Source organism: Halichoerus grypus, chromosome 2 (assembly GCF_964656455.1).
Source record: "Halichoerus grypus chromosome 2, mHalGry1.hap1.1, whole genome shotgun sequence".
In the NCBI taxonomy this organism is placed as follows: Eukaryota; Metazoa; Chordata; class Mammalia; order Carnivora; family Phocidae; genus Halichoerus; species Halichoerus grypus.
In genome coordinates this window covers 203,943,602-203,967,727 of record NC_135713.1, presented here as the reverse complement: position 1 = coordinate 203,967,727, position 24,126 = coordinate 203,943,602, and the positions used below count along the sequence as shown (strand labels likewise).

General features: G+C 57.8%; 2 protein-coding genes and 1 long non-coding RNA gene across 8 annotated transcripts in view; 1 reads left to right on the top strand and 2 right to left on the bottom strand.

Moving 5' to 3' along the window:
* Positions 1–535: 535 nt before the first annotated feature.
* Positions 536–6,920, bottom strand: LOC144380893 (uncharacterized). Its single transcript, XR_013445208.1, has 3 exons — positions 6,458–6,920; positions 2,419–2,564; positions 536–2,038 (listed from the first exon to the last, which is right to left on the bottom strand). It is a non-coding gene; the product is annotated as an uncharacterized LOC144380893 (long non-coding RNA).
* Positions 6,921–7,228: 308 nt separating this feature from the next.
* GALK1 (galactokinase 1) lies at positions 7,229–13,166 on the top strand. The gene is made up of 8 exons (XM_036088667.2): positions 7,229–7,448; positions 8,338–8,527; positions 8,970–9,089; positions 9,311–9,446; positions 9,556–9,737; positions 12,488–12,638; positions 12,722–12,884; positions 12,976–13,166. The coding sequence occupies exons 1-8, from the start codon at positions 7,284–7,286 to the stop codon at positions 13,045–13,047; spliced, it is 1,179 nt and encodes a 392-aa protein (XP_035944560.2). The 5' UTR covers positions 7,229–7,283; the 3' UTR covers positions 13,048–13,166.
* Positions 13,167–13,285: 119 nt separating this feature from the next.
* ITGB4 (integrin subunit beta 4) overlaps positions 13,286–24,126 on the bottom strand; it is a 30,363-nt gene continuing 19,522 nt past the window's right edge. For 3 of the 6 annotated variants that reach the window (XM_036088647.2, XM_078066080.1, XM_078066082.1), the window contains exons 27-41: positions 22,295–22,499; positions 21,359–21,513; positions 20,788–20,968; positions 20,516–20,653; positions 18,534–18,716; positions 18,308–18,439; positions 16,980–17,204; positions 16,117–16,353; positions 15,825–15,983; positions 15,281–15,430; positions 14,533–14,721; positions 14,293–14,448; positions 14,045–14,209; positions 13,842–13,952; positions 13,286–13,740 (exon numbers count right to left, since the gene is read on the bottom strand). In XM_036088647.2, the coding sequence (XP_035944540.2) occupies positions 13,601–13,740; positions 13,842–13,952; positions 14,045–14,209; positions 14,293–14,448; positions 14,533–14,721; positions 15,281–15,430; positions 15,825–15,983; positions 16,117–16,353; positions 16,980–17,204; positions 18,308–18,439; positions 18,534–18,716; positions 20,516–20,653; positions 20,788–20,968; positions 21,359–21,513; positions 22,295–22,499 (2,526 nt within the window). In that variant the 3' untranslated portion in view covers positions 13,286–13,600. The remainder of the gene's footprint in view (positions 13,741–13,841; positions 13,953–14,044; positions 14,210–14,292; positions 14,449–14,532; positions 14,722–15,280; positions 15,431–15,824; positions 15,984–16,116; positions 16,354–16,979; positions 17,205–18,307; positions 18,440–18,533; positions 18,717–20,515; positions 20,654–20,787; positions 20,969–21,358; positions 21,514–22,294; positions 22,500–24,126) is intronic. The other 3 variants (XM_078066083.1, XM_078066081.1, XM_078066084.1) reach the window with 3 other exon arrangements.

Sequence of the window (24,126 nt, the reverse complement as noted above, 5' to 3'; positions counted from 1 at the left end):
ACTTTCAGGTAGGGTAGTAGAGGGTAGACACAGTCCAGCTAGCTGTCTGCCATGGGGTCGGCAGGAAACTCAGGCTCGCCCTTCAGTGACTGCAGGATGGGGCCGGCCTGTGTTTGGGAGCAACAGCTGAGGGCCAGACATCAGAGCCTCAGGCCTACGGCCAACCTAGCCTGCCACGGGGAAGGGCGAAGTGCACACTGTGCACCACACCCATCTGCAGCTGTTGTCTGCCTGCTGGGGCTGTGGTCCACTGGGCCTAAGAGCTTTGAGTCCCCACCCTGCACATCCGGTCCCCACCCCTACCTCCTCATCCCTCATGTTGGGAGCACTTCAGAGTCATCTCACTGAGGCGATCACAGCCCATGTCCCTCAGTCCTGACCCAGGCACTGCTAGAAGAACACAGCCGAGCTGGCTGTGGCTTGTCTGGGCCCCACAGTCTCTTCTTCCCTCAGCCCGATGGTGGTCCCACCTGCCCCTGTGGACATTCCTCAGGGGTGTCCATCCAGCTGGGCCTGGCTTTTGGCCAGGAACTTCAGCACAAACAGCTGACCTTCCAGCTGCCTTCCTGAGGGCAAGGCTAGGGGAAGGAAGGAAGAGCCAAGCCCCTGGCCAGGTTGCTAACCCAAATCTTACACCACCCCCAGGGAGAAGGTTGAAAGTGCCCTCTTGGGCCAGATGGCTGGCCTTTTGGCTCCCTGACCCCTTTGTCAGCACGTGTGGGGAATGAGCAAGGCTGTAGGTCGAGCTGGGTGCAGCTGGGACAGCTTTGAGTTTATACATAGGGGGCTGTGCTGTGAGGTGGGGCCAGAGCCTGATGTCCTCCCTCCCTCCTGGGGGTGCCTGTTCTCCGTGGCTCTGCTAACTGCCCAGCAGCCCCTGACAGTGAGGGATCCCGCCCAGACACCACCATTGTTCCAAGCAGCATCATGGGACTTCTCTGTGATGTGGTGTGCCTGTTCTGGTGTCCTTGCCTGAGCATCATGCCCAGTGTGTGCCAGGGGCCAGGACCGTTGGCCACACACACCCAGGAGCAGCATTTTTAGCCTTCTGCCCTGAGCAGAGGACCCTCCTCCTCCACACCCTCCTCCACCATCGCCCTTCCCCATGGAGGAAGCTAAGTGTTCTGCAGTCACCCCCTCTACCAGGGAAACAAGGGGAGGGGGCTTTGGTGAGGTTATGGTCCCTGAAGGGGCTATAAGGTCACACATGACTTGGAAAGGGTGCTAGGGTCTGGGGTCTTAGCTCCAGCAGCTGCCAGCTCTCTTTCAGAAAGCTGCAGTTCTGGAATGCACACAGTGGAATGGAGGGTGGGCAGAAAAGGAGAAGCCCATCTCGACACCAGCAATACTGACAAGAAGGGCTCTGGGAAGGGAGGCTGGTGGGCTGCAAGCTTAGTGGGCTTTAGGTGGCCTCTTGCTGAGGGGTCTGTGAGGGACCGTGCACGTCCCCATGGAGGTGATACCCGGGCTCCATTAGCCCCACTCCCCTCCTAACCTCTCTGTTGGACATGCTGGGCCTCAGGACCTTTCCCCATAAGCTTCTCACTGCCTGGTACTGAGCCAAGAGCATCAGCAGAGGGACAGGATGGATTTGGGTCCAAGGCCCAGGCCTCATGGGCCTGAGGGTCTTGCTACAGCCTGCAGCCCTCTCCCTCCCTGGCACCGTGCCTTTGGGCAGTCTCAGTCTTCATGCCCACAGCCTATGGCCTGGAGGCCCGGACCAGCTGCAGTGCCCAGCGCAAGATGCAAGAAGAGATGGTTGTGGGCCTAAGCTGTCCCCTGCATCTTGTGAGTCTGGATTTCTCCCTGACCATCAGCACAGTGGTCATCAGCCTAGAGGGCGGGAACTTCAAGGACATGGTGGGGGCACCACATAAAGACAAAGCCTGGGGACTCCTGGGTGGTCAATCGGTTAAGTGTCTACCTTCGGCTCAGGTCGTGACCTCAGGGTCCTGGGATCGAGCCCCGCATCAGGCTCCCTGCTCAGCGGGGAGTCTGCTTCTCCCTCTGCCTGCCGCTCCCCCAGTTTGTGCTCTCTCTGTCAAATTAAAAAAAAAAAAAAAGACAAGGCCTGAAGCTGGCCCCTCTTAGCAGGAGGGCAAGAAGCTCCTGATGCTCTGAAGGCAAGGCCTGAGTCTTGCCTGCTTTTGGAGTCCTGCCCGGCACACAGCAGAGGCTCCGGACATGTTTGCTGACCGACCCGGATGGCCCTGGCAGCCTCACAGCACAGCTGGCTGGATCTGCTCCTGGCATGGGTGGCAAAGAATCAGCCCAATTCCCAAGAGCTTTGGTTCCTGGCCTGGCTTCCGAATCGGGAGTGTTCCCTGTAGAAACCGGGGCTGCCATGGCCTGAGAGAGCAGCTGCCCGTGCCCCCCTCCTCAATCCCTTATTTCAGTCTGAACTGTATGTCTTCACACCTTAGTGTGCAGAAGCTGCAGCTGGTCAGGATGCTCCGGGGGACAGGGTGGTGGCTGAGAGGACAGGCTCAGGGGCAGCTAGGCTCAGGTTCAAGGCCCAGCTCTCCCATTTGGATGAGTTCCTTTACCCATCTGTGCTTCCCTATCTGTAAAACAGGAATAAAAACAGTTATTACCTAATAGGCTTGCAAGGATTTAATGAAATAATCTGTGCACAGCATGATGACTAAAAATATTTGACAACAGAAGTCAAGGGCACTGGCCAATCAGAGCACAGCCTGGTAGTAAACAACCAGTACCGCAGGACAGGCTGAGTATCGGCCCTGGCACCAGGGCTGACTATAAGCTCGCTATTCGTGTCATCGATATTACAGAAGCTGTTATATTAATATTACAGAAGGGCAAAGGGGGTCCAAATCAGGAGATAGGTCAACCCTCCCCTATCGGGGAACAACCACAAAGAAGCTCCCAGAATGAGCGAGAGGGTGGGCCATCTGCGGAAAGCAAACATTTTCAGAGACAATGTCTATAGATATTAGCGTGGGAGACATGGACCCAAGTCCCCTCAGGAAACCAGGCTGTGATTGCAACAGAGGAGCCAGAGTGCGGCAGGGTTCCCAGCCCTTAATGGGTGTCCCCATAAGGTGCCACCTCCCCCCCACCCCAGTTCTGTCACATCTGGCCAGGAAAATGGGAGGGAGGGTCAAAAGTCAGAGGTAGACTTCCTTCTGAACAGATTTCATGTAACATGCTAGATGGGATTAAAAAACTGAGAGTAAACACATCTTCCAAATAAAATCAATGTTTCAGAGTTCATCAGTGAGCAAACAGGAGCACTGCCCCTCGGTCCAAGCCAGGTTCTCCAAGAACAACCAAAACAATACAAAGGATGAACATGGGGCAAATGGATGTGTTTTCAGTCGAACTGAAACAATGGAAATAAAAAGGATATAGGCCTCGCAGGGATTAGGATTCCTCCTCTCTCTTCTTACTCAGATAGCTCTTTCCTCCTCCAGCAGAGCACATAGCCAGAGGGGGCCAGATTGTGTCTTCCTCTTACCTAGAGCCACGAGAGCCTTTTATCTTTTATCTGGCCAATTGCACAGGAGAGTCCAATGATATCTGTTCAATTAATGGATGACTGATAATAATAGCAAACATTTATTCTGTGCTCACTAAGTGCCAGGTGCTGGGCTGGGCCCTATGTGAAGATTAGCTCGTTCAGTTCTTTTATAACAGGAATCACTTGCCCCATTTTACAGATGAGAGACTGAGGCTCCGAGAGGTCCCGTCATCTGCCTGAAATCACACAGATCTCAGATCACACAGATAGAGATTTTGGCAGAGATATGGGCTCAGGACTGTTAGACATCAAAGTTCAGGTAGGTAAAGGATTCACAGAGAAGGGGTTGCTTCATGCCACACTTCTCCAAGAGTGGTGCCCATTGGAAGGCATGGTTTGTGAGTTTAATCCCATTTTAACCAGCCCCAAGGGCCACTCATTGTTTTGTTTTGTTTTGCCTATGCCAAAAAACGCTTTACTGAGGAGTCATCAGATGAAATTTGGAATCATTTTCTCAGTTTTTTTTTTAAGATTTGTTTATTTTATTTTATTTTATTTTATTTTTTAAAGATTTTATTTATTTGACAGAGAGAGACACAGTGAGAGAGGAAACAGAAGCAGGGGGAGTGGGAGAGGGAGAAGCAGGCTTCCCGCTGAGCAGGGAGCCCGATGTGGGGCTCCATCCCAGGACCCTGAGATCATGATCTGAGCAGAAGGCAGACACTTAATGACTGAGCCACCCAGGCACCCCAAGATTTATTTTATTTATTTATTTATTTATTTATAAGATTTTTATTTATTTATTTAACAAAGATAGAGAGCACAAGTAGGCAGAGCGGCAGACAGAGGGAGAGGGAGAAGCAGGCTCTCTGCTGAGCAGGGAGCCCGACGCGGGGCTCGATCCCAGGACCCTGGGATCACGACCTGAGCCGAAGGCAGCCGCTTAACTGATTGAGCCACCCAGGCGCCCCAAGATTTGTTTATTTTAGAGAGAGAGAGTGAGAGAGAGAGAAAGAGAGTGCATGTGGGAGCAGGAGAGGGGCAGAGGGAGAGGGAGAGAATTTCAAGCAGACTCCCTGTGAAGTGCAGAGCCTGACTCAGGGCTCGATCCCACAACCCTGAGATCATGACCTGAGCCAAAATCAAGAGTCAGGCACTTAACTGACTGAGCCACCCAGGTGCCCCTCCCAAAGTTTTTAAAAAATAGTTTTGAGATACACCACACATACCATACAATTCACCCGTTCAAATTAGAAAATTCAGCGGTTTTGGTATATTCACAGATATGTACAACCATCACCACAGGCAATTTTACAGCATTTTCCTCATCACAAAGAGAACTCAGTACCCTCAGCTATCACCCTTTATCCATCTCCATTTCCCTCAGCCCTAAGCAACCACTAATCTCCTTTCTGTCTCTGAAGATACTCGCCTACTCTGAACATTTCGTATAGACAGAATTGTACAGTTTGAGGTCTTTTGTGACTAGCTTCCTTTGTTTACCATGTTTTCAAGGCTCAACAATGTTGTACCATGGATCGGCCTTCACTCTTTTTATGCCTGAGTAAAAATCATTGTATGGACATGCCACATTCTCTTGATTGATCCATTTATCTCTTTGGGTTGTTACCACCTTTTTTTTTTTTTTTTAAGTTTATTTATTGTTTTTAGTAATCTCTACACCCAACGTGAGGCCTTGAACTCATGACCCTGAGATCAAGAGTTGTATGCTCCACTGGCTGAGCCAGCCAGGTGCCCCAGAAGCACCTGCTGAGGCCAACAGTCCCACCCTAGGGGGGCTGCTGCCACTGGTCCTTCCGGGAGAGGCCATCTACTGCCACTCACCTTTTGGTTAATGCTGATAGTGCTGCCGTGAATATTAATGTACCAGTTTTGTGTGGACATATGTTTTCAATTCTGTTGCATATATACTTAGGAGTGAAATTGCTGGGTTATATGGAAACTCTATGGTTAGTATTTGGTGGAGATGCTTAACTGTTTTACACTCCCACCACAATGCATGAGGGTTCTGATTTCTCCACATCCTCACCAACACTTGTTACTGTGTCCACATCCTCACCAACACTTGTTACTGTGTTTTTATTTTAGCCATCCTACTGGATATGAAGTGGTATCTCTCATTGTGCGTTTGCTTTGCATTTCCCTAATGACCAGTGATGTTGAGCACCTTCTCATGTGCTTATTGGCCATTTGTATATCTTCTTGGGAAAAATGTCTGTTCAAGTTTTTTGCCCATTTTAAATTATCTGTCTTTTTTTGAGTTGTAAGAGTTCTTTATGTATTCTTGATACAAGGCCCTTAAATATATGGTTTGCAAATATTTTCTCCCATTCTGTGGATTGTCTTTTCACTTTCTTGATGGTGTCCTCTGAGGCACAAAAGTATTTAATTTTGAGGAAGTACAACTTATCTATTTTCCTTTTGTCTCTTGTGCTTTTGGTGTCGTATCTAAAAAGCCACTGCCTGGGACACCTGGGTGGCTCAGATGGTTAAGCATCTGCCTTCGGCTCAGGTCATGATCCCAGGGTCCTGGGATTGAGCCCCACATTGGGCTCTGTGCTCAGCAGGGAGCCTGCTTCTCCCTCTCCCTCTGCCTGCCTGTCTGCCTATTTGTGATCTCTCTCTCTCTCTCTCTCTGTCAAATAAATAAATAAAATCTTTAAAAAAAAAAAAAAAGCCACTGCCTAAGCCAAGGTCACAAAGATTTACCCCCATGTTTATTTCTAGAAGTTTTCAGAGCTGCATTTTTAAAAACTGAAGTGTAAATAACATAGTGTTATGTGAGTTTCAGGCATACGATATAATGATTCAACAATTCTATACATTACTCGCTGCTCATCACCATATAAGAGTATCAGAGCTGCATTTTGGGCAAACCCCCGACAGACCCCAAGCTCTATCCCTGGCCACAATACTCCCCAAAGCCCCCACCCTAGTCCCAAACAGGCTGCTTACATTTCAGCATTTCTGCTCCACAGTTTCATATAGGTGCAACCGTGGACAGGTGTCCAGGCGGGGGTTGGGGCCAGCTTAAAGGTTCAGGATGCAGGCTGGTGAAAGAGGAGGTGGTGAATGTCAGACTCTGCATCCAAGGCTCAAGGCTGAGGAAGCACCTGCTGAGGCCAACAGTCCCACCCTAGGGGGGCTGCTGCCACTGGTCCTTCCGGGAGAGGCCATCTACTGCCACTCTCCTTCAGTCTTCCATCGCTAACAGCTATGCCGGCGGGACCAGTCTAGAAAAGGGGCCTGTAAGAAAACGACTCCCTGGTCACCACCAAATTGGCTTTCCTTATCTCAATTTACACTGCGTGCTAGGCCCCTCTCAGAGACTCATAATCGGGGTCTGATGACCTCACAGCGGCAGGACTCTAGGACCTAGGAGAGCCCTTTGGGAAATCCAGGTCCGCTGGATGCGGGCTCCGCTGCTCAGGCTGTGGGTGGCCGGCCGGGCCGGTGTGAGTAGCACAGAAAGGGGCGCCGGGGTCAGGGAAGGGCAACCCAGAGCTTCCAGTCCAGCCAGTACCCCTCGAGGGGGCACCGGCCGGTCTTTCCCAAAGTCCGCCGCCGGCCCGTGGTGGGGGCGTCGGGGGTGGGCGTACGCGGCGGAGCGTGCTCAGCAGGTGGCTGGGGCCGGGAGGCGGGGCGGGGCGGGCCTGGCTCGGCGGGGGCGGGAGGAGGCCCGGGGTGGGGGCGGGGGGCGCGTACAGGAATGTGCACCGCCCCCGCGCGGCCCCGCCCCGAGCATCCCGCGCCGACCGGGCCGCGCTGCAGGGCAAGCGTCATGGCCGCTGCGAGACAGCCCCAGGCTGCGGAGCTGCTGGCCGAGGCCCGCAGAGCTTTCCGGGAGGAGTTCGGGGCCGAGCCCGAGCTGGCGGTGTCGGCGCCGGGCCGGGTCAACCTGATCGGGGAGCACACGGACTACAACCAGGGCCTGGTGCTGCCCATGGTGAGGGGCCGGGAGGGGAGCCCCGAGCCTCCCCCGAGGAAGGGCAGGCCTGAGGGGCGCGGGGAGGTGCCTAGTCCCTGCAGGATGTTGGGCGGCCGCACCGAACTTTAGCCATCCTCCCGCGAGTCTGGGGGACGAGCACGTGGGAGAGACCCGGGGATGGGGTATTTCCCACGTTGGAAGGGAGGAAGCGGGGGATCCGTGAGGAAGTAGGCTAGGAGGGGGTGTGCCGCTCGAGCCCGCCCTCTGCAGACTGCCGATCCTCGCCATCAACCTGGGAGTCTCCTCAACTTGTGGGGCCCCAACCGCAGGCGGAAGGGGGCGCTTCGGGCTCTGTCTTCCAGGGGCCCCAACCCCGCAGACCTGGGGGAACTAGCCCTAGACCTCCCGGCCCAGACGGTTCAGTTTACAGAGGAGGAAACTGAGGCCCAGCGAGGGCTAGTGACTTGCTCAAGGTCACAGAGCTGGTTCTTGGTGGGGCTGCGATTAGATCTGGGGCCCTTTCCACCTGGTGCAGCTTGGCAAGTGAGTGGGTACTGCACACCTGAGACCACTCCAGAATGGGAAGGCATCAGTTGGAGCTCCTCCGACTCTCTTTTCCTTTCGAGCTCTCCTCCCCCTTGCCCCACAACTGGGAGCCCATGTTCAGGCAGAGTCCAGGTGTACACTTCTGCCGCACTGGCCGTGCCCCTGAAGACCCAGGGGCAGGACCCAAGCCCCCAGGGCCAACTCAGCACTTAGATTCTTCCCCAAGACGTCCCCCATTCCTTTCTTGTTGAGTCTCAAAGGGAATCTAAAACCTTTCATTCTTCAGAATTTTAGTGTGGGCGGGGCCTCATCCACTGGTCAGCAGGCAGAAGCTGTACACACTCCCTGTCTCTCCTGCCAGGCCCTGGAGCTTGTGACCGTGCTGGTGGGCAGCCCCCGGGCGGATGGCCTTGTCTCCCTCCTCACCACCTCTGAGGATGCTGATGAACCCCGGCGGCTGCAGTTTCCGCTGCCCACAGCCCAGCGGTCACTGGAGCCCGGGACCCCCCGCTGGGCCAACTATGTCAAGGGAGTGATTCAGCACTACCCAGGTATGGGACCGAGGCCAGGGTCAAGTTCACACCCGTGCTAGGAGCACCACCTCTCAGCTACAAAGCTCATTAGCTCATCTAATCCACCACGGGGTAGCTTGCAGGGGGAGAGTATCCCCATTATACAGATGATGAGACTGATGCCCTGAGAGGTTCCAGAACTTGCCTTGAGCTGCCCATTATATGATGGGAGGAGCCAGGATTCAAACCCCTAGCCCGTTGGCCTCCAGAGCCCTAAACCAGGAGGAGAGCTAGGAAGACTGTGTCCCAGGAACCTCAGGGTAGGAGGATGGAGGGTGCTGGGGCCAAGGTGGCCTCTGACAATTGAGACTCATCCCTGGAAGCAGCTATCAGGCAGTTGCCTCCCTTCATACCAAAATACAGGCCCTCCTCGGGCCCATCCTCCCATATGGCCCATCTCACCACCACCCATTCTTTCCAGCTGCACCCCTCCCTGGCTTCAGTGCAGTGGTGGTCAGCTCAGTGCCCCTGGGGGGTGGGCTGTCCAGCTCCGCATCCCTGGAAGTGGCCACGTACACCTTCCTGCAGCAGCTCTGCCCAGGTACTTCCTAGACCCTGGCCCCTGATCCAGCCCTCCTTCCCTGAGGTGTCCTTGTGGTCAGAGCTTCTTCCTTCCTCTACTGTGGCTTCGGGAGGAGGGTGGGGAATCTCCCTGGAGTGTCACTGGAACTACCACGGCTCCCACCCGCCCCCACCCCACGCGCACCCCCCACCCCGGGCCCCAGCCTCCCCACCTCCCCCACCGAGTCTCCCCTGCCGCAGACTCGGGGTCCATAGCTGCCCGGGCTCAGGTGTGTCAGCGGGCCGAGCACAGCTTCGCAGGGGTGCCCTGTGGCATCATGGACCAGCTCATCGTACTGCTGGGGCAGAAAGGCCACGCGCTGCTCATTGACTGCAGGTCAGGGGCTCCCCTCATCATCAGGAGCTTCTGGGTGGAGCATGCCCACTGGCTGGTGTGGCACGCGGACACTTGGGCTTGTCATCTCCTCATTCCAACTCCATGCCAGGTCCCTGGAGACAAGCCTGGTGCCGCTGTCAGAACCTAAGCTGGCCGTGCTCATCACCAACTCCAACGTCCGCCACTCACTGGGCTCCAGCGAGTACCCGCTGCGGCGGCGCGAATGTGAGGCGGTGGCCCGGGCGCTGGGCAAGGAGAGCCTTCGGGAGGTGCAGCTGGAAGAGTTGGAGGGTGAGAGCTGGCTGGGCACCCTGCGGGGCTGCCGGGCCCTCCGTGTGGCTTTGACCCTGCCGTACACCCCCTCATCCCCAGGGGCCTCGCCTGTGCTCTGGCCACTGGCCCTAACACTGCACACCTAGGGCTCCTACCTCAGCAGGGCTACTCGAGATCTTACATTGTTTTTCCTTTTTTTCTTTTCCTTTTTTTTTTAAATTTTTTTTTTTTTAAGATTTTGTTCATTCATTTGACAGAGAGAGACACAGCGAGAGAGAGAGCACAAGCAGGGGGAGTGGGAGAGGGAGAAGCAGGAGAAGCAGGCTTCCCACGGAGCAGGGAGCCCGATGCGGGGCTCGATCCCAGGACCCCGGGACCAGGACCTGAGCCGAAGGCAGACGCTTAACGACTGAGCCACCCAGGCGGCCCCCCCCTTTTTTTTTTTTTAAAGTAGTTTCCACACCCAGCGTGGAGCCCAGCGTGGGGCTTGAACTCATAACTGAGATCAAGACCTGAGCTGAAATCAAGAGTCAGATGCTTAACCAACTGAGCCTCCCAGGTGCCCCTTAATATTGTTTTTTTCTTTAAAGATTTTTTTTTTAAATTTATTTGAGACAGAGAGATAGAGAGAGAGAGCATGAGCAGGGGGAGGTGCAGAAGAAGAGGGAGAAGCAAACTCTCCGCCGAGCGGGGAGCCCGATGTGAGGCTCAATCTCGGACCCTGGGATCATGATCTGAGCCGAAGGCAGACGCTTAACCGACTGAGCCACCCAGGCGCCCCTGTTTCTCTTTTTCTAACGTTATCTGAGAACCCTTTACTATGCCAGCATGTCATCAACGGGGCCTGTAAAAGCTACAGACTCCAGCACGCAAGTGTACCGTAACTTAATCATTTACTGATAATCACATGTGACACTGTGATGATTGTTTTCATACACGAGTTTATCTGCATTCTCTTGTTATTTTCTTAGGATTAGATTCTGAGGAGTAGGATTGCAGAGTCAAAAGTGCATGTATCTAAAAGGTTCCTGACACACGTGGCCAGGAAGATAGTATACTTGATAGTTTGAAGGTCAGATGAAAATCCCCTGGTTCTGCCACACCCTGTGAAGCCGATACCATTATTACTCCCCGTGTTTTGGATGAGGGACCCATAGTACGTGGCAGTGCTGAGCCTCGGACCAGGCAGCTTAGCCCCCTAGCCCGTCCCCGGCCAGGCTGCTGGCCCTGGGAGTTGGGCCCTCCCTGGCAGTGTGCTAGTGCCCTTTGCAGGGACGACTGCCAGCCCTGTGGGACCGCCTTGTGCTTCTCCTTGGTGAACTGTCCCGTTCAGACCTGCCCCGCCTGCTCCGTGCAGGTGACCTTGGCGGAGGTTTTCACACTGGAACACTTTGGCCGTCCCTCCTCTCCACTGCACCCCTTCCCCACCACTCCTCGGGGGGTCTCCCCTCCCTGGGGACCCCAGTGCTCCCCTCTGCCTTCAGAGTCCTGTGCCAGAAGCCCTACTCTGCCTCCTTCCTGTCCTCTGCCTGGCTCCTCCCCTTCTGCTTGGAAACTTGGCCAGTTCTCCTCCCTTCTAAAATTGAATCTCTTTCCTATGCCAGTGTTGGGGGAAGACCTAATGCTTATGGCCCCCATTTTGTCATCTATGTTCACTTCTCAATCCTCTCAGTCACCCCCCCCCAAAACAGCAGCTCTCCCAGGGGCTTCCACCCCCTCCCCTTGGCCGGCACTGGACCTGCTTGCTCACAGCCCTGTTTCTCTGCACGTGCCCGCCCCAGGCTTTGTCCTCAACCCACAGCACCAGCCACCACTGTTCGTTCCACTTAGGACTCTGATTGGAGCCTGCAGCCCCTTGCTCCCCTGGCTGGAGCCTCCCCACATTTCCACCTGCTGCCCCAGAGCCCCCACCTGATTCCCAGCGAAACTCCTCGTCCTTCCTCCCTTATAGGCTTCCCCTGCTGACTTCCCCTTGCCTGTTATTTCTTATCCTTGTCACTCCTGTGTGAGACCTCGGTCACCTCTGTGTCCTCACTGTCCCCCCTCCCACTCTTATCTCCCCTTCCTCCCCCCACATCAGGCCCCTCGTTGCTTTCTGAGTGTTTAGCAGCTGCTGTCTGGCTCCTGGTGCCTGCTTCTCCCAGCTCAGACCCTCTGCCCAAGGCAGTCGCTTTTGTCAGCCCTTCCCTGCTCCCAAACCTCTGTGGCATCCAGAATCAAGTAGCAAACCCCCCTGGCAATCAGGGCGGCCACGACCTACTCAGCTTGCCCTCCCCACCTCAGCGTTAGCCAGCGGGAGGGCCTGATCCTGGCGTGCCCTGCCTCTTGATCTTTGCCTGGGCTGTACCCCAACTCCAGAGCCCCAGCCTCCCCAGTTGATGCTCCGGCATAAAGAGCAGCAGGAGGATTTCTCCCTCTTGTGCTACTGTGTTCCCGTGTTCCCCCTCACCTTGGAAGCAACAAGGGTCTGGGGATTACCCTGCTGTTTAGTGAGCACCCACTGTGCGCCAGGCACCCTGCTGGGATGGGAGCTCTCCATGCGTTCTCTCTCTCAATGCTTACTGCGCCCCGAGTGACATGAGCATCCCATTCTATAGTTGGGGGGAGGCTCCGAACCTTAGTCACCAACACAAGGTTCTACGTGCAGCTTTGTCAGAACCGCCCCCCAGCCTCCCACCCCCAGGCCACCGCCTTGGCTCCCCCATCCCCACATTGGCAGGGCCCAGAGGTGGTGGGTGGCGGGCCCGCTGACCCCTTTCCCTCCCCAGCTGGCAGAGACCTGGTGAGCAAGGAGGGCTTCCGGCGCGCACGGCATGTCGTGGGTGAGATCCGGCGCACGGCCCAGGCAGCAGCGGCCCTGAGCCGCGGAGACTACCGAGCCTTCGGCCGCCTCATGGTGGAGAGTCACCACTCGCTCAGGTGAGGACCGCTGGGGGCAGAGGCTGAGCCCCGGGGCAGGGGGGGGCCCGTGCTAGGCCCGCCCTCTCCTCTGTCCTCTGCAGGGATGACTACGAGGTGAGCTGTCCGGAGCTGGACCAGCTCGTGGAGGCCGCGCTGTCTGCACCTGGGGTTTACGGCAGCCGCATGACCGGTGGTGGCTTTGGCGGCTGCACCGTGACCCTGCTGGAGGCCTCCTCCACCTCCCAAGCCATGCAGCACATACAGGTGGGTGGGCCCCAGCGCCCGGGGTAGGAGGGATGGAGAAGTGGGTCCCCGAGGCCCTGCCGCGCTCAGACCGCACCTGCCTCTCCCGCAGGAGCAGTACAGCGGTACCGCCACTTTCTACCTCTCTCAGGCGGCCGATGGTGCCAAGGTGCTGAGCTGCTGAGGCACTGCCCGGGGGTGGCACCCCGGGGGCAGGGGGCCTGCCGGGCAGCACGTCACGAAGCTCCAGGCCTCTGGCGCCTGCCCTCTGCATCTGGCTGCTCAATAAACTTGTGCCTCCCACCATGGTGACCCGCCTGCCTGCCTCTAGAGGTGGGTGTGTGCTCGGGGATCCGAGGGGCTGTGTCAGAACCGCCCCCCTGCTCTGTGCGGGCACTCCCTGGAAGAACGGACGGGGCAGAGCCGAGCGGTAGCAAAATCTATTAAGTGCAGAACAAAGCTGGGCCCTTGTCATGCTGCTCCCAGCTCTTTGGTTACACACAAATGGGCTTGGGCCTGGGGTAGGGGACTTGCAGCCAGAAGGGCCTTCTGGGACCTCTGCTCCCTTCATTCCTCCCAGAGGACACCTTCCCTCTGCTCTGTACTGGCCCTGTGATCAGGATGCGCGTGTGCCGGGCTGCGAGGGGTCCAAGGATGGAGTAGCTGAGCCACAGCCAGGGAGAGGAGGCAGGGTGGGGGCCCAGGTTCCAGCACACTGTTGGGTAAGGGTGGGGGGCTCAGGTCTGGAAGAACTGTTGGTCCACCTGGGTACTGAGGGTTCCACTGGTGGTCAGCGTCCGGCTCACAAACTCCTGGGTCACATGGCGGGTGAGGGAGCCACTTGCTTCCAGGTGTTGGGACCCCAGGGTCCGTCCGTCTGCAGGGGAAGAAGCACTGAAGGACTCTGCCTGGGGCCCTGGCTTTCCTGCTCTGAGAGCTCTGTGTTCCCCCCAGGAAAGCCCCTGCCCAGCAGCTCACCCAGGAGGAAGGGCTCGGTGGTGCTGGTGTGGGTGGTGGTGACGCTGCTGTATTCGCCTGGCAGTGGGCGCTGCAAGAGCCCAGGATGGCTGCCGAGTTGTGGGAAAGGGCCTGGCATGGGCAGATGGGCCAGTCAGAGATAACGGCGAGAGAAGAGGTGGCCAGAGAAAGGGTAGGGGTTACGAAGGGGTGAGGATCCCTACCTCCATCCTGGGACTCGATGGTGATGATGCCTTCACGCTCTGGCCCATAACCTTCAGTGGTCTTGGCCTGCACCTTGAACTTGTAGGGCACGTTCTCACTGAGGCCCGGCACGGTCAGCCGGCTCTCAGGACTGTCACCATCCACCAGGAACGTGGTGGCTGGCTCTGGACAGGGAAGATGCCTTTAGCCTCTGTGGCTCCCTCTCCACCCCTTCCCTGGCCACCCCGGACCTGGGGGCAGGCAGCACCTCCTCCATGGGCCAGCTCACAGGTCACCAGGTAGCCAAGGATGTTCCCCTCGGGCCTGCGTGGCCGCTCCCAGCTCAACTGCAGCGAGTCTGGGCTCAGGGCGGTAAACACCAGCGGGCCCGGGGCGCTGGGTGTGCTCAAGGTGAAGGTGGAGCCTGGAGGCAGCAGAGCAAGGGTGTCAGTGTGTGGGTGACTAGGGGACATCATGGGGGCAGCCGTGGGGTGGGGAGGCAGCTCACCTGGCAGGGGGCAGAGCGGACTCTGGGGGTGCACCTGCGACTCAATGGTGATGATGCCCTCGCGCTCTGGGCCCCAGCCTTCCTGGCTCTGGGCCCGCACACGGAACACATAGGAATGGTTGGGCAGAAGGTCTTCCACCACCACTGAAGTCTGGCTGGGGTTGGGGATGTTGAGCCGATACAGCTCCCCTGGGGGTGGGGTGGGAGACAGGGGAGAGGTGTTATTCCCGTGCCTACCCTAGGCTGCCACCAAGACCTGGTCATCACTCACCCAGGATTAGCTGTGGTTTGGGGGCAGGTGGGATCAGCCTGGAATGGCATGGTTGGTTGTTTAGGCTGTACACTATACAAGGGATGAGCGCAGCCTAAAATCCCACCTATGTTCTGGCTGTTTATGGGCCCAAGTCATGCTGCTCTGAGTTTGTCTTCCCAGGGAAGCACCACTTCCCAGCTCCCACAAAGCCATCTCCCAGGCCAGCAGAGGCCCTAGGTCCCTAAGCCAGTGAAGCCTCGGGCAAAACCCAGCAGAGGCAATGACCTGGAGAGAGGCCCAGGGAGACAGATGAGGAGAGAGGGGGCAGTGAAGGGCAGGGAGGAGCATGGAAGTGAGGAAAGTCTGGTGGGGACCATTAGTGTTCAAGGGACTTGGCTGGATTCCCGTCCAGCTGGGTGCTCCTGTGGGTCCCATCACAGGGCCGAGCCTGGCAGGCGTCCGCCCCGCAGCCCGCCCGCAGCAGCTGGGCCTCACCGCCGTTCAGCAGCTGGTACTCCACGCTGTAGCCCTGCAGCGCTTGCTCACACCGCGGCTCCTGCCAGCTCACTTTCAGAGACGTGGGTCCCAGCGCTGAGAAGACCAGGCGGGTGGGCGTGTTGGGCACACCGGCAGCCAAGCGGGAGTCTGAAGGCGGGAAGCCGTAGGCAGTTAGTGTCCGGGGTCTCTGGGCAGGAGTCCTGCCTCTGTCCCCTGACCCCCCTCAGCTGTCTCCTCTCCGCTGACTGCTGGCCCGGCAGCTCGCTCACCCTGCAACACCCTGTCCAGGCCACCCAGCACCTCCCGCACATCTCAGAGTGGGTGTGGGCTTGCCGGCCCCCCACCCCTCCCCCGCTGGCCTGGCGCCTGTCCTCCCCCAGCCCAGCACCCCTGGAAAGGACAGAGGCTGTGTTAGGCGTCAGCACTGATGGGGATGGGATGGAGGGTAAGGTGCTGGTCTGGGCAGTGGCTGCCATGAGCAGATGGGTGACAGATGGAGCAGGACAGCTGTGCAGACACAGGACGGCCACCCCCGTACTACCTGGGCCCCGAAAGGGCGCTGCTGGCTGCCCAGCCAGGATTATAGTGTCTCGGGAGTCCCCAGAGGGAGGGAACCCCTTCATCTGAGCCCGACTCAGGGGCCCCAGGGCCCAGGACAGCGGGAGCCTGCTCCTCCCCTCTTCCCAGATGGGAGGGAGGCCTACGGCAGGACAAAACGAGAGTGAGCACGCAGGAGGCGTGTGTGTTGGAGGATGGGCAGCAGGGCGGGGCCGGGCCAGTACCCCGAACCTCCTGGGGCTGGAAGAGAAGAAGGGTGGGCTGCGGACACTCACTGTGGGAGGAGACAGAGGTGAGGGTGGAGTAGTCTCTGGGCAGCGTGGCAGAGACTGAGTGTTCTGTGCGGGTCAGCGAGTGGTAGTCCCGCGTGAGGGTGGAGGACGCACTCAGCACCCGGTGGGACAGGTGTGGGCTCAGGTGGATGCCGTAGGCGGCGTTGGCCACAGTCACCCTGGGCAGGGAGTTGGCACTGCCCGGGAAGGCAAAGTCCATCCTCCCGTTCACCAGGTGCTCTGCAGGAGGAGAACAGGGTCACTGGGACAGACCTCTACTGGACCCAGAGCCCCATGGGGCAGCCTGTGGCCCTGGGACTTCCTAGGATTACCTATCTTCTGAGGGGGCCGGGAGGTGGGGGGTGCTCGGCATAAAGCCAGCCTCCCTTGGCCCACCAGGGACAGAAGCTCAGTGTTCCTGGCAGAGTCCAAGGGGTCACAGGCTTCTGCAGCCCACGTCCGCTGGCCCTCAGGATGCCAGTGTGGACCGTCTGAGCACTGCTGACCCCAACTGGGAGACTCCCCGCCCTTGCAGTTAGCCCTGCCTTCGGGGAGCCCAAATGCTTGCGCTGTGTCCCTTCAGGCCTCTGAGGGGTCTCCCTGGGTACCAGGGCCTGCCCTCCAGGACACAACACACTTCTGAAGTTGCACGCTCCTGCGGGCAGTCCTGCTTTGAGGACAGCCCGAATGCCTGCCCTGGGGGTTCCTTGGCTCTGGGGGTCCGCCTCCGCGCAGTGGCACCTCCCCCCGCAGGGCAGGGCGCCTTCACGGGCAGCCTGGCCACAGGGGGCTCGGGCCGGGCCCAGGCCGCAAGCGAGCGCGCCTAGGTGGGTGCGGGGTCGGGGCGCGCGGGGCAAGCCCGTCACCTCCGGGGGGCCTGGGTGTGGCGCCGCGCGCTAGGCCGCCACCCTCCCCGCCCGTGCCCGCGTCCGCGTCCGCGCGGTCGTCCGGGGGCCCGCGGGGCGGCTCGCCGTCGGAGGAGCGCCCGCTGCTGGCCGACAGGCGCGGGATGAGCTCCGGGGGCAGCCGCCACGTGATGCGCCGCAGGTCCAGCTCCTCCCCCAGCAGGGGCTCGAACTTCCAGCCGCCGCCTTGGGAACAACGAAGGGCCGCGTTGGCACCGCCGGCGGGCGCGGGCGGCTGCGGGAGGGGGCGCGGCGGGGCGGAGGCCAGCGACGTGAGCCGGTCCTCGGGCTCTCCGGAATCCAAGTGTGGTCGCGGAGCGGGCGACGGGCGGGACCCTCGGCCCGCGAGGCGGAAGAGGAGCCCTTCCGTGCGAGCCAGTGCAGCCGGGGCCGCAGCCGGTGAGGAAAGCCCCCCCACCCCCGGGGTGGCGCTGGCTCTGTCACCAGCTGTGAGGTCTCCTGGCCCGAGCCTCAGTTTCCTGTGTACCGGTCAGAGTAATCTCTCCCCTGCCTGCCTCCCAGGGACAGTTCCAGAAGCCACAGAGTGCGTCCCAGGTGGTGTTAGCAGCTGACTTTGGGCACCTGGTTCATACCTGCTGCTCTTTCAAACCCCCCACGACCCTTGGGTTTGGGTTCCTTAAGCCCAAGCTCAGCCCTGTCAGGGCAAGGATGGAAGAGAGTAGGAATCCTGGAGGATTTTGACTCATGGCATGGTATGATTGGCATCCTATTTTCCAGGTCAGAACACTGAGGCACAGAGAGGGTGAGCAGTTCATCTGATGGCCCACAGTGGAGCCAAAGCTAAAACTGAGTACCAGGGAGTTCAGCTGAGGGCCCTTTATCCCGCACTGCGGGGAATCAGGAGGGAGGAGGAGCAGGACCAGAGGACAGGGCAGGGCAGGGGGTCATGCCTGCCCCCTCCCACACAGCCTTGTCCCTGGGAGGTGGCCTGAATGTCCTGAGTCCGTGGCACCGCCTTCCGCGTGTAAGGCTGTGTTTCCACATGGTCCCGTGTGCGTGGCCCTGCACAGCCCTGTGTCCATCTGCTCCCAAGCAAGTCTGTTTGCCTGTGCACACGACCGCCCATGGGCCACATTGGCTTTGTCCCCTCTGTACCCCACGCCAGTATGGTGCTTGTCAGATGGTAGGCTCTGCAGATATCCATGTGGAGCCGAGAGGGACTGCTAGTCTTGATCTCTATGCCTAGTGGTCACTGGCCCCATTGCTTTCTCTGGACACCTGTGACAGCCCCACCTGCTCCCGGGGACATGGATCCCAGACCCACTCACCAGTGTCATCGGAGACGCTAGGCCTCTGGCTGCCAGGAGGGGAGCGTAGAACGTCATCACTGTACATGAGGAAGCTCTCGTAGTCTTCCCCACACCGGGCGTCCACAATGGGGATGTCCGGGATGATAGGGACTGCAGGAGTGGGAGGGGTGAGCCAGGGCCCTAGCCTCAGCCTCCTGTCCTACCCTACCCCCCCGCCCCCTCCCCCCGTGCTCCCCCCACTCACTGGACATGGGCCGCGTGGGTTGGGTGGCCAGGTTGATGATGGCCTCCCGCTCCGGGCCCCAGCCTGCCCCATTGCGCGCCTTCACCGTGTAGCGGTATGGCTGGGACTCCCGAAGGTTCTCAATGAGCAGCATCCGCCTCTTGGGAGCGTCCACCAATACCTTCTTCATGGGCCCGATGGGTCCTGGGCAGGGAGAGCGCCTCAGACGGGTCATTGTAGGTTCCTGCCTGGCCCAGCCCCGGCTCTGATGTAGCGGCCCCGCTTCTCGGGCTCTTTACTTCCCAGGGAGAGCACAGGGAACAAGGCAGGGAGCAAGCAGCTACGGGGCTTCTGGGTCGGGCCAGGCCCTGAGAACCTGGGCAGGGCTGGTTTCAAGAAGTGTCACCAACGCTCTGAAGGGCTCATCCTTAAGTGGCCGAGCCAGGACTAGACTCACAGTGGCCCCACTGTCACCTCTACTGATTGGTAATGGTCCCGTGTCCAGGGCACCACCACCCGAGCGCTGAGAGCAGAGATAGCCCAACGCCCACCACAGCTGCCGCGGGGTCACATGAGCAAGGACGGGAGCAGAGGGTGGGCTCAGGGAAGCTGCACCTCAGGGCAGGCTGAGGCTTGTGAGAGCTCAGGGTGTCGGGTGAAGGGTGTGCAAGACGACCAACAGTGTCAGGTTAGCCAAGAGCGGAGGCCAAGTAGCTCTCCTGCACTCACGGACACGCAGCCTTGGGAGGAAGGAGAAAGTGACCCCCGTAGCTCTGGGCAAGTTACAGGGCCTAGGCCCAGGGACAGCAAGAAGGGGCCTGCCACGTTGGAAGCCTTCTGGGAAACCAGAGAAGGCACAAAAGACTGGAGGCCAGAAAAGGTCCCAGTCTCCAAAGAGGTCCAAAGGAGGCTTCTGGAAAATGATACCTGGTAAGCTTGGTGTCTGCCCCCAGCAAACAACTGTGCTTAAAAAGAATTGGCTGGTGGAGGCCCCTCAGCCTGGGGGAGGTCTCTAGCTGCCAAGGTGGGCACTGTCTCTTGGCCCACCCCTCACATCCCTGTCAGCTAGTGGGAGAGGGGGAGGGGGCACCCACCAAAGTGCTGATACCCTCGACCAGGGGGCCATCTGGCACATTCCAGGACACAGCTGAGACCTCAGCAGGCTGGTGCCATGGCTGAAATCATTGGGAATGAACTTTGCACAGGATACACGGCGGGGTCAGAGGAGACTTCCTCTGTGACAGTGGTCATGGGGGGACTAGGTGTTATAAACCCAGAATGCACCAAAGGTGTGATGCAGCTGTTGAGGTCATGTGTGGTCTGCTTGGCTGGTAAAGAGCAATAAGCCTGATGTCTAGAATAATCTCTCTGTCCTCTGCCCTGCTGGGCCACTCCGGGAGTGCTGAGCCTGACCCATGTTAAGGTCCAGAGGTCGTGTGAAGTGGTGAGGTCCCCATCCCTGGGACTGACCAAGGAGAAGTGAGGGCACAAGGAGGAGGTCCCTGCACGTGCTGGATGTGGGACCGAGTTCCCTCACTTTTCTCATCTTGGCAATTGGTGGGGTTGCCCACCCTTCCCTCCCTCCCAGGACTGGGAAGAAAGAACAGTGCTGCCAAATAAAATGTTACATGAGCTGTACTAAAAAAAAAACCTGTTTATCTGAAACTCAGGGCATCCTCTCTTTGCTAAATCTGGCAACTCTCCTTTGGCTCCACGAGACCCCTGTGAAAATGAGCCACCCGGGTTCCCTGTACGGGAAGGCACCCTGAGCTTGTGACCCCAGTGCACATCTATCTCACGCCTCCCGTCCCCACCTGCCCTGTGAGCTTCCGCGCTTGGTCTTGGGATGCGACCAGCCCAAACCTGACCACAAACCTGACGATGCCTCAGGCCACCAGACATATGGGGCTCGACCAGCAACCGGGATGACATGACCTCCCTCCTGCTCTTTGCCCCCTCCCCTTCCTGCCATCCCCGGGGGCAGGAGGGGTCCAGGTCCTTACGGTTGTCCTCGTTGACCAAGCCGTAGCAGACCTCGTAGGCCGTGATCTCGCCGTTGGTCTCAGCCGGCTCAGCCCAGCTCAGCTGGGTCACCGTGGAGGAGACGACATTGAAGGCCAGACGCCCTGGCTCACTGGGTACTGAGGGAGGGGCAGGGGGCAGTACAGGGAGAAAGCTGTCAGCCGCAGCAGAGGGGGGGCAGGGTTCTGGGAGGTGGGGGGGGCAGGGCTGCGCATCAGGGTAGCTTGGGGACAGACAGGTGGTGAGGCCTCACCTTCCTGTTGGGTGCAGCAGGACACCGAGGAGCTGTAGGGGCCCTCGCCCTGTGCCCCATAGGCGCACACCTTCATCTCGTACTCGCAATACGGGTACAGGTTGGTGAGCTCCGCCGAGGGCACCTTGCTGTCAAGCAGGTGGGCTTCGGACTCAGAGTCACCCTGGATCCAGTACTTGACCTGCCCCCAGGGGAGGGAAGAGTCAGTGGGGAGCGGCGAGGGCCAGAGCTGCTCGTCCCTCCACGGACCTCCTGCTCTTATTGTCCCCTTTGCACAGATGAGATGCCAAGGGGTTGGTGATCTGCCAGGTTCACACAGCAGGGCTGGGACAGAACTGGGGTGTCTCCCGGGTGGGTGGAGGAGCCACATTCCAGGAAGGAGGGCAAATGTCTGAAAACTTCAGGGATGGGTCTTCCCTCTTCCCCAAGCAGATGGGGGTTCCCCCTGCCCCCTTGTGCCCCCGAAGCATGCCCTCTCCGCCCCCTCAGGGGCCCTCTGGCCTCAGGTGGCCCACATCCCCAGTGGGTACCAGGCCTCCCCATCCACCTCCCTCATTGCCTCCCACCTTACCCTGTACCCTGTTGGCTTGCCAGGAGGGGGCAGCCAGTTGAAAAGGATCTTCCGGGACCCGGCAGCCTTGGCATTGGGGTTCTGGGGGGCACCCAGGTCACCATGGTGAGGGAACGATGACAGTGTCTGGCTTGTGAAGTTCTGGTCCAGTTCGTCTGTAGTGAGCCAAGCCCGAGTGGAGCAGCCCGCTCAGCCACCCCCTCTTTGACGGAGGCAAGAATCCACCCTCACCACCAGGGGGCTCCCCCCAACCCTTCCCCACCAGCACTCAGCTGACAGCTGCCACCCCAGGCCCCTGGGGGTTTGGTGCCCCGACTGGTGCCACAGAGGGCATCCTGCCCTCCTGGTGGAGGACCCAGGAGGGTCTCTGGAGGAATGAGGAGGAGGAGGGAGTTCATCTGCCCTTCTTTCTCCCGTGGCAGCCAAGGGAATACTCCATGTGAGAACATGTGTTCCTACACACCCCCTTTTCTCCCCTCTACCCTGAGAATCTTCCCTCCTCTCCTCTCCTGTCTTCTGGGAAAATCTCTGGAGTGGGCTCACAGACACGGCCATCCTGGAGCCTAAGGACCCATAAGAACTGTTTGACTCTCCGGGAAACACCTGCATTTTAGTTGGAACTGAGACAAGTCAAAGGGCTAAGGCCTAGCGGTGGGGTTCATGGCCTGCCACTCCACCCTCTCTGGTTGAGAGCAGGATTGCTGCATAAAATGCAGGACCCCTAGTTAAGCTGGAGTTTAAGATAAACAACAAATAAGATAAGTATATCCCAACTGTTGCATGGGGCATACCTACACAAAACTTGTTCCTTGATTATCTGAAATCCAAATCTCACTGGGCATCCTGTATTTTTACTTGCCAAGACTGGCAGCCTCCGTGGAGAGGCCCCCAGCCCTCCCTCTGCACCTGCTTAAGCACACTCCCGGCTCTGCGCACCTGGGTCCCCAATGATGACGGTGGCTGAGTGGGGCTGGCCCAAGCGGGCCCCGAACTTGGGGTTGGTGAGTTGAATGTGGAAGCGGCGGGTCTGGCGGCCCCGCAGGAGGGAGTCCATCTCCTGCAGCTCCAGGAGCTTCACCTGCAGCTCCTTCCAGGTCTCCCCAGGTTGGAACAGCAGCTCACCCTCTGCGGGGATGTAGTCCTGGGAGTGGGATAGGGTCAGGGTCAGACCAGGGCTGGAGAATGAATCACACCAAGCACTCCACCCCGACCTCGTGCATACGGCAGAGACCATCACACACAGACAATCCCACGTGGACACAAAATGGCTCATGTTCCTATAACACCTCCTGTCCATCAAGCACTTTACAAATCTTAGCTCATTTGACCCTCACAGCACTGTGAGGGGGAGCTGTTACCGTCCCCAATTTACAGATGAGGAGCCGAGAAACTTGCCCAAGCTCACACAGATAGTTGTGCTAGAGCTGAGCTGAGATTTGAACTGAGGCCCAGAGATGGGGATTTCTAGCAGATACAGAGAGTCCCATACGGGCAGGCCCCACCCAGGGAGAGAGGACCTGCCCCCCACACTGCGGCTCTGAAGCCTGGGATCCCACCAGGCCCCAGGCCCTGCCTCCTGGATAGGGTGCCTCCATCAGCTCCAGTTTCCTTCTTTCTTTTTTTTAAGGTCCTATTTATTTGAGAGAGAGAGAGAGAGAATGAGCATGAGCAGGGGGAGGGTCAGAGGGAGAGGGAGAAGCAGACTCCCCTCTGAGCAGGGAGCCCAATGCAGGGCTTGATCCCAGGACCCTGAGATCATGACCTGAGTCAAAGGTAGATGCTTAACCGACTGAGCCACCCAGGCGCCCCTCCAGCTTTCTCTTTCAATGCCTCAGAGCTCTCCTGAGCGTCTGGGATGCGAGCGTCTGTGTGTACAGACATGTATGGGGTCCGTCAGCAGCAACGGGAGGGGGGGGTCCTGCTCACCTGAGACCACTAGGTGGCGCTGCAAACTAACATTTCAAATCTAGGCCCAGCAGGGGGCAAATTCAAGGGCTACAAACCCAGATCCCGAAGAGGCAAATCCAAGAAAAGCAGGAGTTACCTGCTAGACAACTGACCGGGGGGGAACACTTCAAACGTCAAAGTCACAAAAGACAAAATGGGAGAATTGCACTAGATTAAAGGAGACTTCAGACACATGACAAAATGCAATGCCAGATCCTTGCTTGGTTCTTGGATTGGGGCAAAAAAAAAAAAAAAAAAAGCTATCAAGGACATTGTGGGGACATGTGAACAAGCAGAGATCTGAATATGTACCAATTATCAGGTAATACTACAATGTGAGGTTTCTTAAAGTTGGTAATGATGAAGTTGTGTAGAATAGCCTTGCTCTCAGCAGGGGCCGGCAGAAGCTGTAGGGTCTATGTGATGTCTACAGCTTACTTTGAATAGTTCCGTAAACAAAATGAAACGGAACACAACTTTCTCTGTCTCTCTACAGTTACAGATGAGAGATGCATATCCGCACATACATCTCTATGTACGTGCATCTATTCCTGTGTCTACAGAGAAGGAAAGACAGAAAACAAATATTAATTGGCGACTCTATGTAAAGGGTAAATGGGCGCTAATTTTATTAGTCTTTTCATTTCTCTGTAGGTTTGAAGTTTTTCAAAATAAAAAGTTGGGAAATAATAATGTTTTTAAAAACACGTAAATACCGAAATATCTTTATAAAAGCACAACAGGATCGCCAGAATCTCTTAGATAATTTGGTGTATTCAGTGACATTTACGGACCTACAAATTCTTCCTTGGAACTTTTAT

Bases quoted from the DNA above. Each gene is read 5' to 3' on its own strand.
- GALK1 (XM_036088667.2), top strand. From the start codon at position 7,284: ATGGCCGCTGCGAGACAGCCCCAGGCTGCGGAGCTGCTGGCCGAGGCC. The intron at 9,738-12,487 runs GTGAGAGCTGGC...TTCCCTCCCCAG, and splicing joins GCAGCTGGAAGAGTTGGAGG to CTGGCAGAGACCTGGTGAGC. The intron at 12,639-12,721 runs GTGAGGACCGCT...TGTCCTCTGCAG, and splicing joins GAGAGTCACCACTCGCTCAG to GGATGACTACGAGGTGAGCT.